Source organism: Vigna unguiculata, chromosome 3, assembly GCF_004118075.2.
Source record: "Vigna unguiculata cultivar IT97K-499-35 chromosome 3, ASM411807v1, whole genome shotgun sequence".
Classification (NCBI taxonomy): domain Eukaryota; kingdom Viridiplantae; phylum Streptophyta; class Magnoliopsida; order Fabales; family Fabaceae; genus Vigna; species Vigna unguiculata.
The window spans coordinates 43,924,843-43,937,730 of NC_040281.1; the positions used below are offsets into that span (position 1 = coordinate 43,924,843).

General features: G+C 29.8%; 1 protein-coding gene across 1 annotated transcript; it reads left to right on the forward strand.

The window, feature by feature from the left end:
* The first annotated feature begins 5,154 nt into the window (after window positions 1–5,154).
* LOC114175647 (zinc finger protein GAI-ASSOCIATED FACTOR 1-like) lies at window positions 5,155–8,132 on the forward strand. The gene is made up of 4 exons (XM_028060417.1): window positions 5,155–5,360; window positions 5,444–5,840; window positions 5,934–6,142; window positions 6,718–8,132. Exons 1-4 carry the CDS (start codon window positions 5,246–5,248, stop codon window positions 7,515–7,517), a joined length of 1,521 nt encoding a protein of 506 aa, XP_027916218.1. The 5' UTR covers window positions 5,155–5,245; the 3' UTR covers window positions 7,518–8,132.
* Window positions 8,133–12,888: the final 4,756 nt, after the last annotated feature.

Consider the following 12,888-nt stretch of genomic DNA (forward strand, 5'->3'; position numbering starts at 1 on the left):
CAGAAACAAATGGAGAAGATGTTTAGACAAAATTAGACACATGCACTTTAAGATTACTCACATTTTCACGGTCGAATTTTTTTGGCTCTCCCATCTATGCCTAGCTTGTTCTTTTGATTTTTTTTTACAAACAGATTTGATACGTCAGAATTTAAATTTAATTAAAAATTGAGAATCATTTGAGTACAAATAATTATTAAAAACAATTCTTTAATATAAGTACTAATTAAACCACATTTGTTTACACGATGATGCTCCAAATTTTTATATATTATAATTTAGATATCAACTTTTTTTTTGTGTCACCCACTTTTCTTTTGTTGAAATTGTAAATTTGTAAACAAAAGCATGTTTAACGCGCATAAAATATTATTTATTACATATTTTTAAATTCAAGTCCATATACAATTTAAAATTAAAGGCAATTTTATTTTTTTAGGAAATTCAAACTCTTTCCATTTTTTTTAAGTAAATTCTTCTTCCAACTACTTTTTTATTTATTGTTTTAGAGTAAAAGTTTTCATTTTTTTTCTGAATCTCTTTTAATTATCAAAATCTTTGAATGATTTTTTTTTCAATCGAAACTGTTTTTTCAACACTTGAAATCTTTGCTTTTGTTTTTATTGAAACTCTTTCTCTTTGTTTGTTATAAAGTTGAAGTCCATTTTGATTATTTTTTAATAGGAGTTTAATTTGATTTGATTTTTATTTTTTTTTAATTAAAAAAACTCTCGTGGTTTTATTTTTTAAATTGAAACTTGATAGGCTAAAAACTAAGATAGATAAAAGAAAATCATTTTTCCTTCTTTCATTCAAAGGTAAATGTTAGTCTTGTACGATGTTGGGGAAATAAATGTTTAAGACACTTATCTCCCCTTTTTTAGAAAATGTTGTATTTAGGTCCATTCATAAAAGATGAATAGTAATGTTTCATTCAAATGGGTTTGAATATTAGTCTTATGGGCCTATTAGTGGATTGAAGTGGGAGATGGGCTTTTATAAAAAAAAAATATTTTTAATAGAATTTTCATTAATTTTTTGTTTATTTGAATTACGAAACAATTTGAAAAAATAAAATAAACTCTTTCGATGAAGTTTTTTAATCAATATTATCTTTGATTTTTGAAACAAATTTTTGTTTATTTTTTAAATCGAAACTTTTTAATCTGTTTTTTTTCTAAATTCAAACTTCAAATTAGTTTTTTATATAAAAAGTTTCTCAAAATCATACTTTAATTTTTAAATGATTTCCAAATTACAGGAAATAAATAGAGATTTTTTTTTAAATAATCGATATTTATTTTTTCTTATTGAAGTTATCTTTCACTACTTTATTTTACACAATCGAATATTTAATTTTGATAAAGATAAAAAATGATAGATCGTTTTTTATATAATTTCTCGTACAAGTTACCGCATTACTAAAAAAATTCATATTTCCTATCAATTTTATTTTGAAATTTTTTTTGTAGGAAATACTTGCAAATTTTATTGTGAAAATATTTTTTCAAGAAATTGTTATCAATTTTCTTGTAAAATATTTTGTATAAAACACTTTTCACAACAAATTTTGTAGGAAATACTTTCAAATTTTATAATTTTGTAGGAAATGATTATCCACGAAGGAATTAAAAATTCTTAAAAAAAGGCATAAAAAGTCTTTTCTTGCAAAATTTTTTAACAAATTTAAAAAAAAACATGTAATATAAGAATTTCTAGTAGTTTGTCTGATTATCAAGTATAAAAATGATACTTTACAAAATATTCTAAATTATTTTAAAATCACAATTTAACATTTTCCTCTTATATTTCTTCTATTTTCATAAATGATGTAAAGTAATTTAATAAATAAATCAATTAAAATAAACCTATTTTCATAAATGATGTAAAGTAATTTAATAAAGAAATAAATTAAAAATAATAATACATTGTGCATCGGGACTAAATTAAATAACCTATAAAGTGTTAAAACTCAGCATTGTGCATTGGATTTAAATTAAATTATAAAAATATAAAATATAAAAATCAAATAATTAAACAATACAAAATACAAAATAAAAATAAGTACCCATGTATTACTAAAAATAAATTAAATAATAGAAATATACAATTAAATGGACTTAAAAAATGTCATGGCTAAAAATAAATAAAAAATTAATAAACATATATAATTCTATTAAAATTAATATAAAAATAATAGCATCACTTTTCTCTACTTTTAAGTGGTCAAACTTTTGTGTTGTATCTGGTTTAGTGTATTTGAAGTCATTTGGGAGAGTTAATCTGCGAGATCAACAGAGATCTTCATCCTGCGTATGAAGAACATTAGAGATGATTTGCAGATTTCCTCTGCCCAGATAGTTAATATTTGTTCCCAAATTAATTATACCTATTATTTTTTGTATTAAAAACTAATCATCAAATCTTAAAAAGACAATGATATTTTAATCCATTTTTTTTGACTTACTTTTAACTCATCACTTTAATCACTATTAGATCACTACATCACATCACTTAAAAAAAAATAATCTAAATATGATTAAAAAAGTGAATTAAAAATAGATGAAAAAATGGATTAAAATACCTTTATCATCTTAAAAATATGAAGAAGGAGGCACTACATCTACGCTAACAAGGTTGCCTATGATAGTCTGCGTGGATGAAGTTTTCTCGTCCGACGTGGAAGGTGCGACCGTGAACGGGATAGGAGGTGTTGGGATTGGGCACGAAAGAAGAGACAAAGGGAGAGCTTTTGTTTCTTACGGTTTTCTTTGAATAAGATATAAGTAGCAGGTTGAATCCAACTTTTCCATGCATAACCAATTTTAATTTTCACACCCTCACGAGTTTATTGTGCTGGATTTTTAAAAAAAAAAATTAATTAAAAAAAGAGAGCATATGATAGTCGTGTATCAGTATATGTGACGGTCTATGTAGAACATCATTTGCCACGTGAACTAAATTTTAACGCTATTCAAAATTAGGGATTATTTTTCAAAGAGTGATGATAAAAAATGGTTCAAAGTTTTTCATATGAATTATTTCTAATTTCCGAAATAGTACACGAACAAAAAACATATTTAATCTTATATCTTATGAATAACTCTTCATCCTTTCTTAAATAGATAAAAACTCAATTCACCACTTTATATATTTATTAATATTTTAGTATTTTTTTATATTGTTTGTATCGTTGAGCTCATTCGTATCGTGAGACCCTTTCAAGTCGTTAGGCTCGTATGGATCATCGAGCACATCTAGGTCTTTAGGTCCGTCCTGTTTGTTGGGCTGGTTTGGGTCTTCAGGCCTGTTTGGGGCTTCGGACTTGTCCAGGTGATCGGACCTGTTAGGCTTGTCGGATTTGTTTAGGTCTTCGGACCTATCCGAGTCGCTCGGCTTGATTTTTAACTCTGACTTAATATAATATTATTTTGGGAGTCTAACTCATCTTAACTCTAGTCCTAACCAACTGGAGAGGAGGTTTTGGAGATTGGAGTTTTTTTTTTTGCCCCCTCATTTGAGGGCTTCTTAAAAGGAATTTAATGAAGAGTGGGTCAGGACGGACCCATGCGCTATAGACCATATTGACACCTCTACATTCATTTATATATAGGATTAATAGTAAAAATTTAATATATTATCAACTTTTAACTTAATATCAATATTGTACATTATTAACTTATAGTAATTTGTTAGTAACTACTAACTTTTAAATATGATACGAGATCTCTTGAATCAATCTCATCTCATTAGAATGAGATGAGTATATGTCTCACGTAATAAATTACTAAGTAGCATATATCATTGAAGTTATTTTAATTAATTTTTAATTTATCATATTATATTTTTTATGAACCATTTAAGTGGAGTCAAATCAAATTTAATGGAAATTTTTTCTTGAGTAAGTAATCTTTGCTTAAACAATATTCTTCAATAAGACAACAAAAAACATAAATAGAGAAAAAGAATATATATATATATATATATATATATATATATATATATATATATATATATATATATATATATATATATATACTTTAAAACACAAATTTATCATTTTTTTATAAAACATTTTTTGCTTATAATCATAACAAGGCATTTAAATAAAAAATAAAAATAAAATAACGAAAATTTTCTTTCCGTGAATCTCCTTTTTCACTTCCTTCAACTCTAATGATTTTCTCACAATATAAATACGTTAAATAAAATTTTAGAACTTGATTCGAATTATTAAACGATGATTAAATTGCATAATATAATAGATCCAAATTATTGATCAATTCATTCCTTTTTTAATCTAAATCATTAATTTCTTTTCATGAATATATATCTAACAGTGAAAAGAGATAACTCAACGTGCACCACATATTCTCCTTCACCTTACTCATACGGAATATCATAAAAGAAATCCAATAATAAGAAGCAAAGGAAACGTGGCAAATCCAGAGCGGCGCATAACACAGAAAGCCACCGTGGCTTCTTTGACTTTCTAATCCTATGAGAAATTGTTTTGTTTTGTTTTGGTTACCATATTCATTGTTTCGTCAATGCTCTGTCTCACTGTCATGTCTGTTGATACAGAATACGGATTCGAACTAATCAAAGACACCAAACCAAAAACACTTCTCCTTCACTCTCTCAAAAGTGTGCGTGCCTTCTTCTAAGTTCTAACCATTTACCCCACAAGTGGAGGAGTGCACTATAAGAGCTTGAACACAAAAACTTTTTTTTTTCTCTCTCTCCCTCTCTCTGCACCTTTCTTCCTTAACCCTTTTCATTACTCCTAACTAATCAATTTACATTGCTCCGTAATACTAACGAATTAACTTCAGGAGAAGCAAATAAAAAAGAAATGCAAGTGTGAAAACTGAAGTGTTTCCTTAAACTACTAGCGTGTGAACTTGTGAAGAAGAAGAAGACTTGGTTTAAGGATTCTCGTAGTTTGTTCCGTTTTAAGGTTAATTTTGGTGGCATTATTGAAGGTGGTAGGTAGGTGGTGAGGGTAAATGAGAGAAACGAGGTTAAATATATATATATATATATATATATATATATATATATATATATATATATATATATATATATATATATATATATATATATATATATATATATATAAAACTGTGGAGGTTGACCGGTGGATATTAGAGTAGTAAGTAAGTAAGTAGTAGAATAGAAACCCTAAAGAGAAACAAAACCAAAACTTTATCCATCACAGAAGTGTGAATAGAGTTAGGTTCCTATGACGGTTGATTTGGACAACGTTTCCACAGCGTCAGGGGAAGCAAGCATGTCTTCCTCTGCCAATCAAACAAAACCTGCTCCCAAGAGAAAACGAAACCTCCCTGGCATGCCAGGTACTGACCTCAATCAAATCAAACGACCAGATCAAACAAAGCAACACTATTTAATATAATTATTATTTTGTTTGTTTTGTCAGATCCTGAGGCAGAGGTGATTGCTCTGTCGCCGAAGACGCTGTTGGCGACGAACCGGTTCGTGTGCGAGATATGCAACAAAGGGTTTCAGAGAGACCAGAATCTGCAGCTTCATCGGAGAGGTCACAACTTGCCGTGGAAGCTGAGGCAGAGGTCCACCAAGGAGGTAAGGAAGAGAGTGTACGTGTGTCCCGAACCCGCGTGCGTGCACCACGACCCTTCTAGAGCACTGGGGGACTTGACGGGGATTAAGAAGCACTTCTGCAGGAAGCACGGTGAGAAGAAGTGGAAATGCGACAAATGCTCCAAGAAATACGCCGTTCAGTCGGATTGGAAAGCGCACTCCAAAGTATGCGGCAATAGAGAGTATAAGTGCGATTGCGGAACCGTTTTCTCCAGGTTCTTTTTTTACTCTCTCTCTCTCTCCCTCTGTTTCTCTCTCGATTTTGGATTCTCTTTGTTAAGGCTCTGTTTGGTTGTTGCGATTTGAAGGAGGGATAGCTTCATTACGCATAGAGCGTTTTGCGATGCGTTGGCGAAGGAGAGTACGAGATCTCACACTGTTGTTACCAAGGCTAATGAGGAGAATGATTCAACAGTTTTAACCGACTCCCCGCCGCCGGAGGTGGCGGCGGCTGCAGCCACCACACCTTCGCAGTCAAACAGTGTCATATCTTCTGGTGTGCAGACGCAGAACCCAGGTAGATTGCAGGATTAATACCTTACTAGTGAAAAATATGCGTTTTTTTTGGTTTTGTCGCCTGTGATGTGGTCAAATTAAAACTAGTCAACAAAATCAAAGTTATGTTTTTGTTTTTGATAGCGAATGTGCTCGGAGGTTAGTAGTGTTTTTGTCTGGTATTGTGTTTTGGTGTGACCTATGTGCGATGAAAAGGATGGAAGAGGGAAGTAGTCTGAGACTCCATGGGCCAATTAAGTAATGGAAATAAAGAACTTAAAAAGGTGTTTATTGGGACTGCGATCTGAATTGGTCAATTGACATCAAGGGATGTTCAAAGATACAAAGCTAAAAAGAGGAAAATATTTGCTTGTTTTTTGGGTGGAGATAAAGGAGGGCGGAGGGTGTTTCAAGAGAGGAAAAACTATTGTTTTGTTCTTTTCTTCTGAGCTCTTAATCTAACTTAAAAAGAAAGGCATCACCTTTCCGACTCTGCGTTTTCTCTTATTTAATTAATAACAACAGTTCATTATAATAATGCTGCTGTTGTTATTGTTGGTTCTCTTTTTCTTTACTTTTTTTCTTCTGGCGTTTCAGAGTTACCGGAATGTAATCCCCCAGAAGTCATTGAGGAGCAACAAGCTACTACTGCTATAAGTGGGAGCTGTGGCAGCAACAACAACAGTACCAATTGCTCAGCAAGCAATGGCGGTGCTACTAATAATAGTAATAGTAGTAGTGTGTTTGCAAGTTTGTTTGCTTCTTCAACATCATCTGGGACTCTACAATCTCAAACACCAGCATTCAGTAACTTAGTTAGAGCCATGGGTCCTCCAGATCACCATGCAGATATCACAGTTCCCTCTTCATCTGAGGCCGTATCTCTTTGCCTCTCCACCAGTAATGCCTCACCAATATTCGCAGCAGGAGGGCAAGAGCACCGGCAGTATGCGTCGTCGCCTCCACAACCGGCCATGTCAGCCACTGCATTGCTGCAGAAAGCTGCTCAAATGGGTGCTGCAGCCACAAACGCCTCTCTGCTTCGCGGGTTTGGCATTGTGTCATCTTCATCTTCAGCTTCAACTCCATCAGGGCAGCAAAATGGCCTGCAATGGGGTCAGCCTCAGTTAGAATCTGAGAGTGTTTCGGTTCCTGCAGGGCTTGGACTTAGTCTTCCGTGTGATGGTGATTCTGGACTCAAGGAATTGATGACGGGAACACCCTCCATGTTTGGTCCTAAACACACAACTCTTGATTTTCTGGGATTGGGGATGGCTGCTGGTGGAGGCTTATCTGCACTCATCACATCTATTGGTGGTGGTTTGGATGTTGCTGCAGCAACAACCTTCGGTAATGGGGAATTTTCTGGCAAAGATATTGGAAGGAGGAGCTCTTGACATTTTGGTTGCAATAACTGCATTTATCTGGGCAAAAAGTTATGTATGACTGTAGAATTAAACGTGGTCTTTGTGTAGAATGTTTGGTTGCAGCAATGATTAGGAGTATTGGTAGCAGTATGATAGAGCATGCACATATGGAGCTATGCAAGAAATTATGCGCAAATGGGGAAATTTTTGGACTGTATTTACTGTCTTTGAAAACGGAAAGGTGGCAAATTCCAATCAGTGGCACAAGTTGCAATATTCTTGCTCTGTTCGGGAGGACGGGTAGTTAAGGATGTTTACAAAGTGTTTGAGATTTGATATGGATGTCGTAGGTTTGGGCGACAGTGACACGTTTGAAGTTATCATCTTGGTTTCGACTTCTTGGACCTCCACAGTTTTGATCAAATTTGAATGCTTTGATCCGTAGCTGTTGGCATAAATCAGGAAACTTTCATTAGTATAGTTTTCTTCTACTTTCGATTTACTGTAACGAGGTTGCTTTTTATCCATTCCCCATTGTTTTGTACTTAATGGTTGATAGGATGTTAGTAAGTAATTAATGTTTTGATGTAAATGTCATAAATTATTGTAGCATTCCTTTGTATAGTTAAAGGTTATTATAATTAAGTACTCTTCTTCTATTAAATTTGGAATTTAATTTTGGTAATTAATTTTTTGTTAAGTATATTATATACTATTAAAGTGCAACTTTAGATATAATAGGAGAAAATATTAATTAATTGCCAAGTACCATTAAGTATTACTTCTAGAAAGGATTTATATTATGGGAGATTCTTATGGAATTAATAAAATACTTTATCAATATAAACCCTTTAACAAACACAAGAATCTCAAAGGCATTAAAACAAAGTCAGATAAATTTAATATTTCAATAATATTTCAAAGTGATGTTTTCTATGAATTTTCTGAATTAAAATTCAATATATAAAATATAAAATATATAACAATTAACAATTTGAATTCTTTTATTTACTAATTTTTACACAATTATAATTATTTCTATCTTTATAAATACAATCAACTTTATTGACTGTATGATGAGTAAGAAAGTACTTCCAGTAAATATATCTTAGATAAAAGTCATAAATGTTAATTATAACATTTTTTATAGGAAAAATTATAGTTTGACGTGCTTTACATTGATATAACAGAAATTATTTTTTAATTTAATCATTATTTTAAATTATATTTTTATTATGAAAAATTGCATCTTAGTGATGACATTGTTAAATAAAATAAAATAAAATTAGTAAGATTTATAAATTTAAATAATTAAATAAAATTGGTTAATTTAATCTTTAAAAAAAAACTAAACTTTCCATATTTTGTACTCATCCATTTATATTAATTGTGTACACTTTTCTTGTAATTTAAAGTTTTTATGATTTTAAAATTTTACATAAATAAAAAAAACAAAAACACTAATATAATAAACGTATTCCTTGTTTATTACTCGTTGAACTAAGTATTAGATTGTTTATATATTTGATTATAATAAATACTTTTTAATAAAAAAATCACTAGCCTTTTAACTATTATTTCAAAGACGTTAATTATTTTTTGTTTTAATGAAAAATATTATAGTTAATTTAATAGGATATTTTGGTTAATTAGACATTCTATAACAGTTAACAAATTAATGCAAATCCCTTCAGTTTCAAAAGTGGAATATTTTCAACATTGGTCATAATCAATGATCAATAACTAATATAGGAAGTGAATTGTGTAAAATGTGTTATTTTGTGTATCAGTTATATCTATAATTAAGATATAATCTGGTGGGTTTTTTTTTTTAAATTATCATGTTCTTAAAGTTCCTTAGGAGAGAAAGAATTATGTTATGCTAGAAACTTGATGCAAACTTAACTCAGATATAGAAGAATGGTAACAGTAATTAAAATTCCAAATATGTAAGAAAAATAAATGAAAATATTTAAATCTTAAAATCTAAATACATAAAAAAACACTAGGATTTTTAGAGTATATAGAACTACGAATAAGAGTGCATAAACGATATTCAAATATATGTAAAACAAAAAGTGTAAGATTGGCATAAAGGTGAGTATGGAAAGAGGTAAACTAAGGAGAAAATAACTTACAGGGAAAAATGATATAAATAATTCATGGCATAAAATTACAAAGAAAAAATGATGAAGAAAATACAAGTTGATAGTTTAATATAAAAAAAAAATTACATTTAATGTTTTTATAACCTATGTAAAGAGTATATACTACTTTCCAAATACAGAAACAAGTATTTATAAATTGATATTATACTAGCTACTTGTTTTGGTTTGGGTCGGACTAGTATCCAAAACTTTATGATAGTTTGTTTTGTGACGTTTTTTTTTGTTTATTTGGTCTTTAAAGTCTCTCGTTTGTCCAAAGTCATCCGGATGGTATCTGCAAAAAGTATTTTGACGTTAAAGTCAATAGGTGACTGATCGAAAGAATATTAAGTGATGTAATGCATATATTTCAACAACTATACCTTATACCTTTCTATATAGGTGGTGTTATGGGCTTTTACATTTTTGTTAGCCTAATCACAACCCAATCGTACCTTAATTAGCATTAGTTGGTTGATTCGTAGTTAATATGATATTTATTCTTCAACTGATAGGTTAAGGATGATCAGCCAAATAATCGGTCAGGATGATCAACCCAAAGGATGATCAACAGAGAATGATCAACAAATGATAATCGATCTATATACCGTACTACTTAAATTTACTTTTTAATATTATTAAGTTGGACCACTTAACACATAATTCACTGTTATTCATCTTCTAAATTATGTTAAACTTATTAAAGTCATAAATAATAATCTCAAATAACTTATAAGTTAGTGTCTTTCACTTGAGTGCAAGAGTTTTATCCAAACTTGTTCCCTAATAAAGTGCAACACATGCTTTCGAAGAAAATGCCATAAAACCAGTGTGTTTCATTCACATCAATTTTAATATAATTTTTTATGTTCTATGAGGATAATAACATAAGAATATTACACTTATTAATTTTATGTAATTTTTAATTTAAAATAGGAATTTATTTTCAATATCACAAGTGATTGTCGAAATTTTTAGTTTGATGAAAAAAAAATCCTCATGGTAATAAACATCACATTCCTTATATCTATAGTCGTGGGAGACCTAGCGAATTGAAGATAATTGTTTGAAAAAAATTCAATTAGACAGATGAAAAAGATTAATTATTTTTGAGTTACGAATTATTTATATAAAAAGTTTAACTTTTTGTTATTTAAAATTTTAAAATTTAATATTTATAGACCATACTTTTTTTATATATCACTTAATTTTTATATTTTTATTTAGTGCGAGATTTTCAATTTCTAAATAGAACTGCAATAAGTCAACAACGCTGGAATCATTACCGGTCCACAGTATAGTTGTCACGTTCCCGCCGTCTCATATAATATCAAAATGCTTTACGTTCCTAACCTAACCTTATTTTGTTTTATGTGGCCACAAAATATTAAATAACAAAAGAAACGGAATTTTCTTTTTCACTCGGAAAAAATTTTTCTTTTGTTTAGTAAAAAAGAATTCAAAATATAAGTCATTCTCGTGATGTTAAAAGGTAAAATTATCATTTAATTTAATTTGAAATAGAAGGAAGTTTAAAGTTGTCTAATCAATTTAACTTTGAACGAATTTTAATTAAAAAACAAGAATTTTAATAGTTGAACAAAAAGAAAATTGAGCTTCACCAAAGTGGGTTTTTTGTGCATGAATAGACTTACTTAATTAAATAAAATAAAATGCATAGATAAATTAAAAATACAGTTAAGGCTTGTCATTTCAAAACTTTTGAAAAGAGAGAAGATTATGTGCCTTCATAACATTTATTTTCTCAACTACTAAAACAATGTAATTATCTTATTTTATCTCTACACATAAATTTCCTCATCATCACGGTACGACTATACGCATAACTTTTTTAAGTTTCATTTTGAAATATTTTTTATATTTTTTCTCTTTTTATTTATACATCACAATATATGTATCACTATATATTTAAACCAGTACTTTTTTGCGTGTAATGCATGGATATTTTTCAAAACTTATTAATAAATATTGTTTGATATAACAAATATAACTAAGTGATTGTGAAATATATATCATCACGTGCATCACCAATTTATTGGATTTACATTAATTTAATTAAGAAAAATAAAATGAGGTATTTTTTATGGGCTTCCGATCCATTATGCAATTTAAATATGTAATACTTGCATCAAGTTTAATAAGAGAGAAAAATAGAGTGAAACAGAGAGAAAGAAGTTGTTAGTGTTTCTAGTGAGAAGTCATCAGAAAGAGTGAAGAAGAACTTTGGAGAAAAGGTTTTATACATCTTCTCATATATTGGGATTCACTCTATTATTCATTTAAAGTACCCATTGAGATTTGTTATCCACCTTTGTTGGTGAAAAAAATAGTGCTTTGTTGATCATTGGAATCTCCAAGAGAACTTGTGGTACTCATTAATTTTTATTAGTGGAAGTTTTTACTTTTACTGGACAAGGTCCCGTGGGTTTTTCTTCCATATTGAGGTTTTCACATGTTAAAAGTTTTGGTGTTTGTTGGTTCATCCCTTCTCTATTCTAAGCATTTTATTATTTTGCATATTATTTATTTAGGAAAGATTTGATGTGGATTTTACTTCCGCGCTCAGTTATCTGTTATTTTGTTGAGATCTTCCCAACAACGAGTATCAGAGCTTCTGTTAGGGGCTTTGATTTGTGCTTTGAAGATAAGAGATAATGATGGTACAAGAATCATGATTAAACTGGATTCTACAAATTATTCAATATGGAAATCTCGCATGAAAGATTTGTTATTTTGCATAGACCTACACGATCCGATTGAGGAAAAGGGTGTTAAACCAATAGATAAATTTGATGGAGAATGGAAGAAGATAAATAGGAAGACTATTGGTATAATCAGACAATGATAGATTAATATATTTATCATTATGTGTGAGGTGAGACTCTTACTTACAATTTATGGAAGAGATTGAATGAGCTGTTTGAGTCTAAAAACTCATTGAACAAGGCATTCCTTATTAGGAAGATAGTAAACTTGAAATACAATGATGGTTCCTTAGTGGAAGACAGTTGGAAGACTTTGGTGGTATCTCTGAGTAATTATGCTCCTAATGGAAAACTTTTGACAAGGTCAAAGATAGCCTCTTAAATGAAGAAATTAGAAGGAAGGGTAGCAAAACCGACTTGTAAGGTGAGGTTCGCACCTCACTTATATACTATGAAATTGCCTTATCTCTAGTCGATGTGGGACTTCCAAAATTTTTTTTTGAAAATTTCTCTCAACAAACAACATCT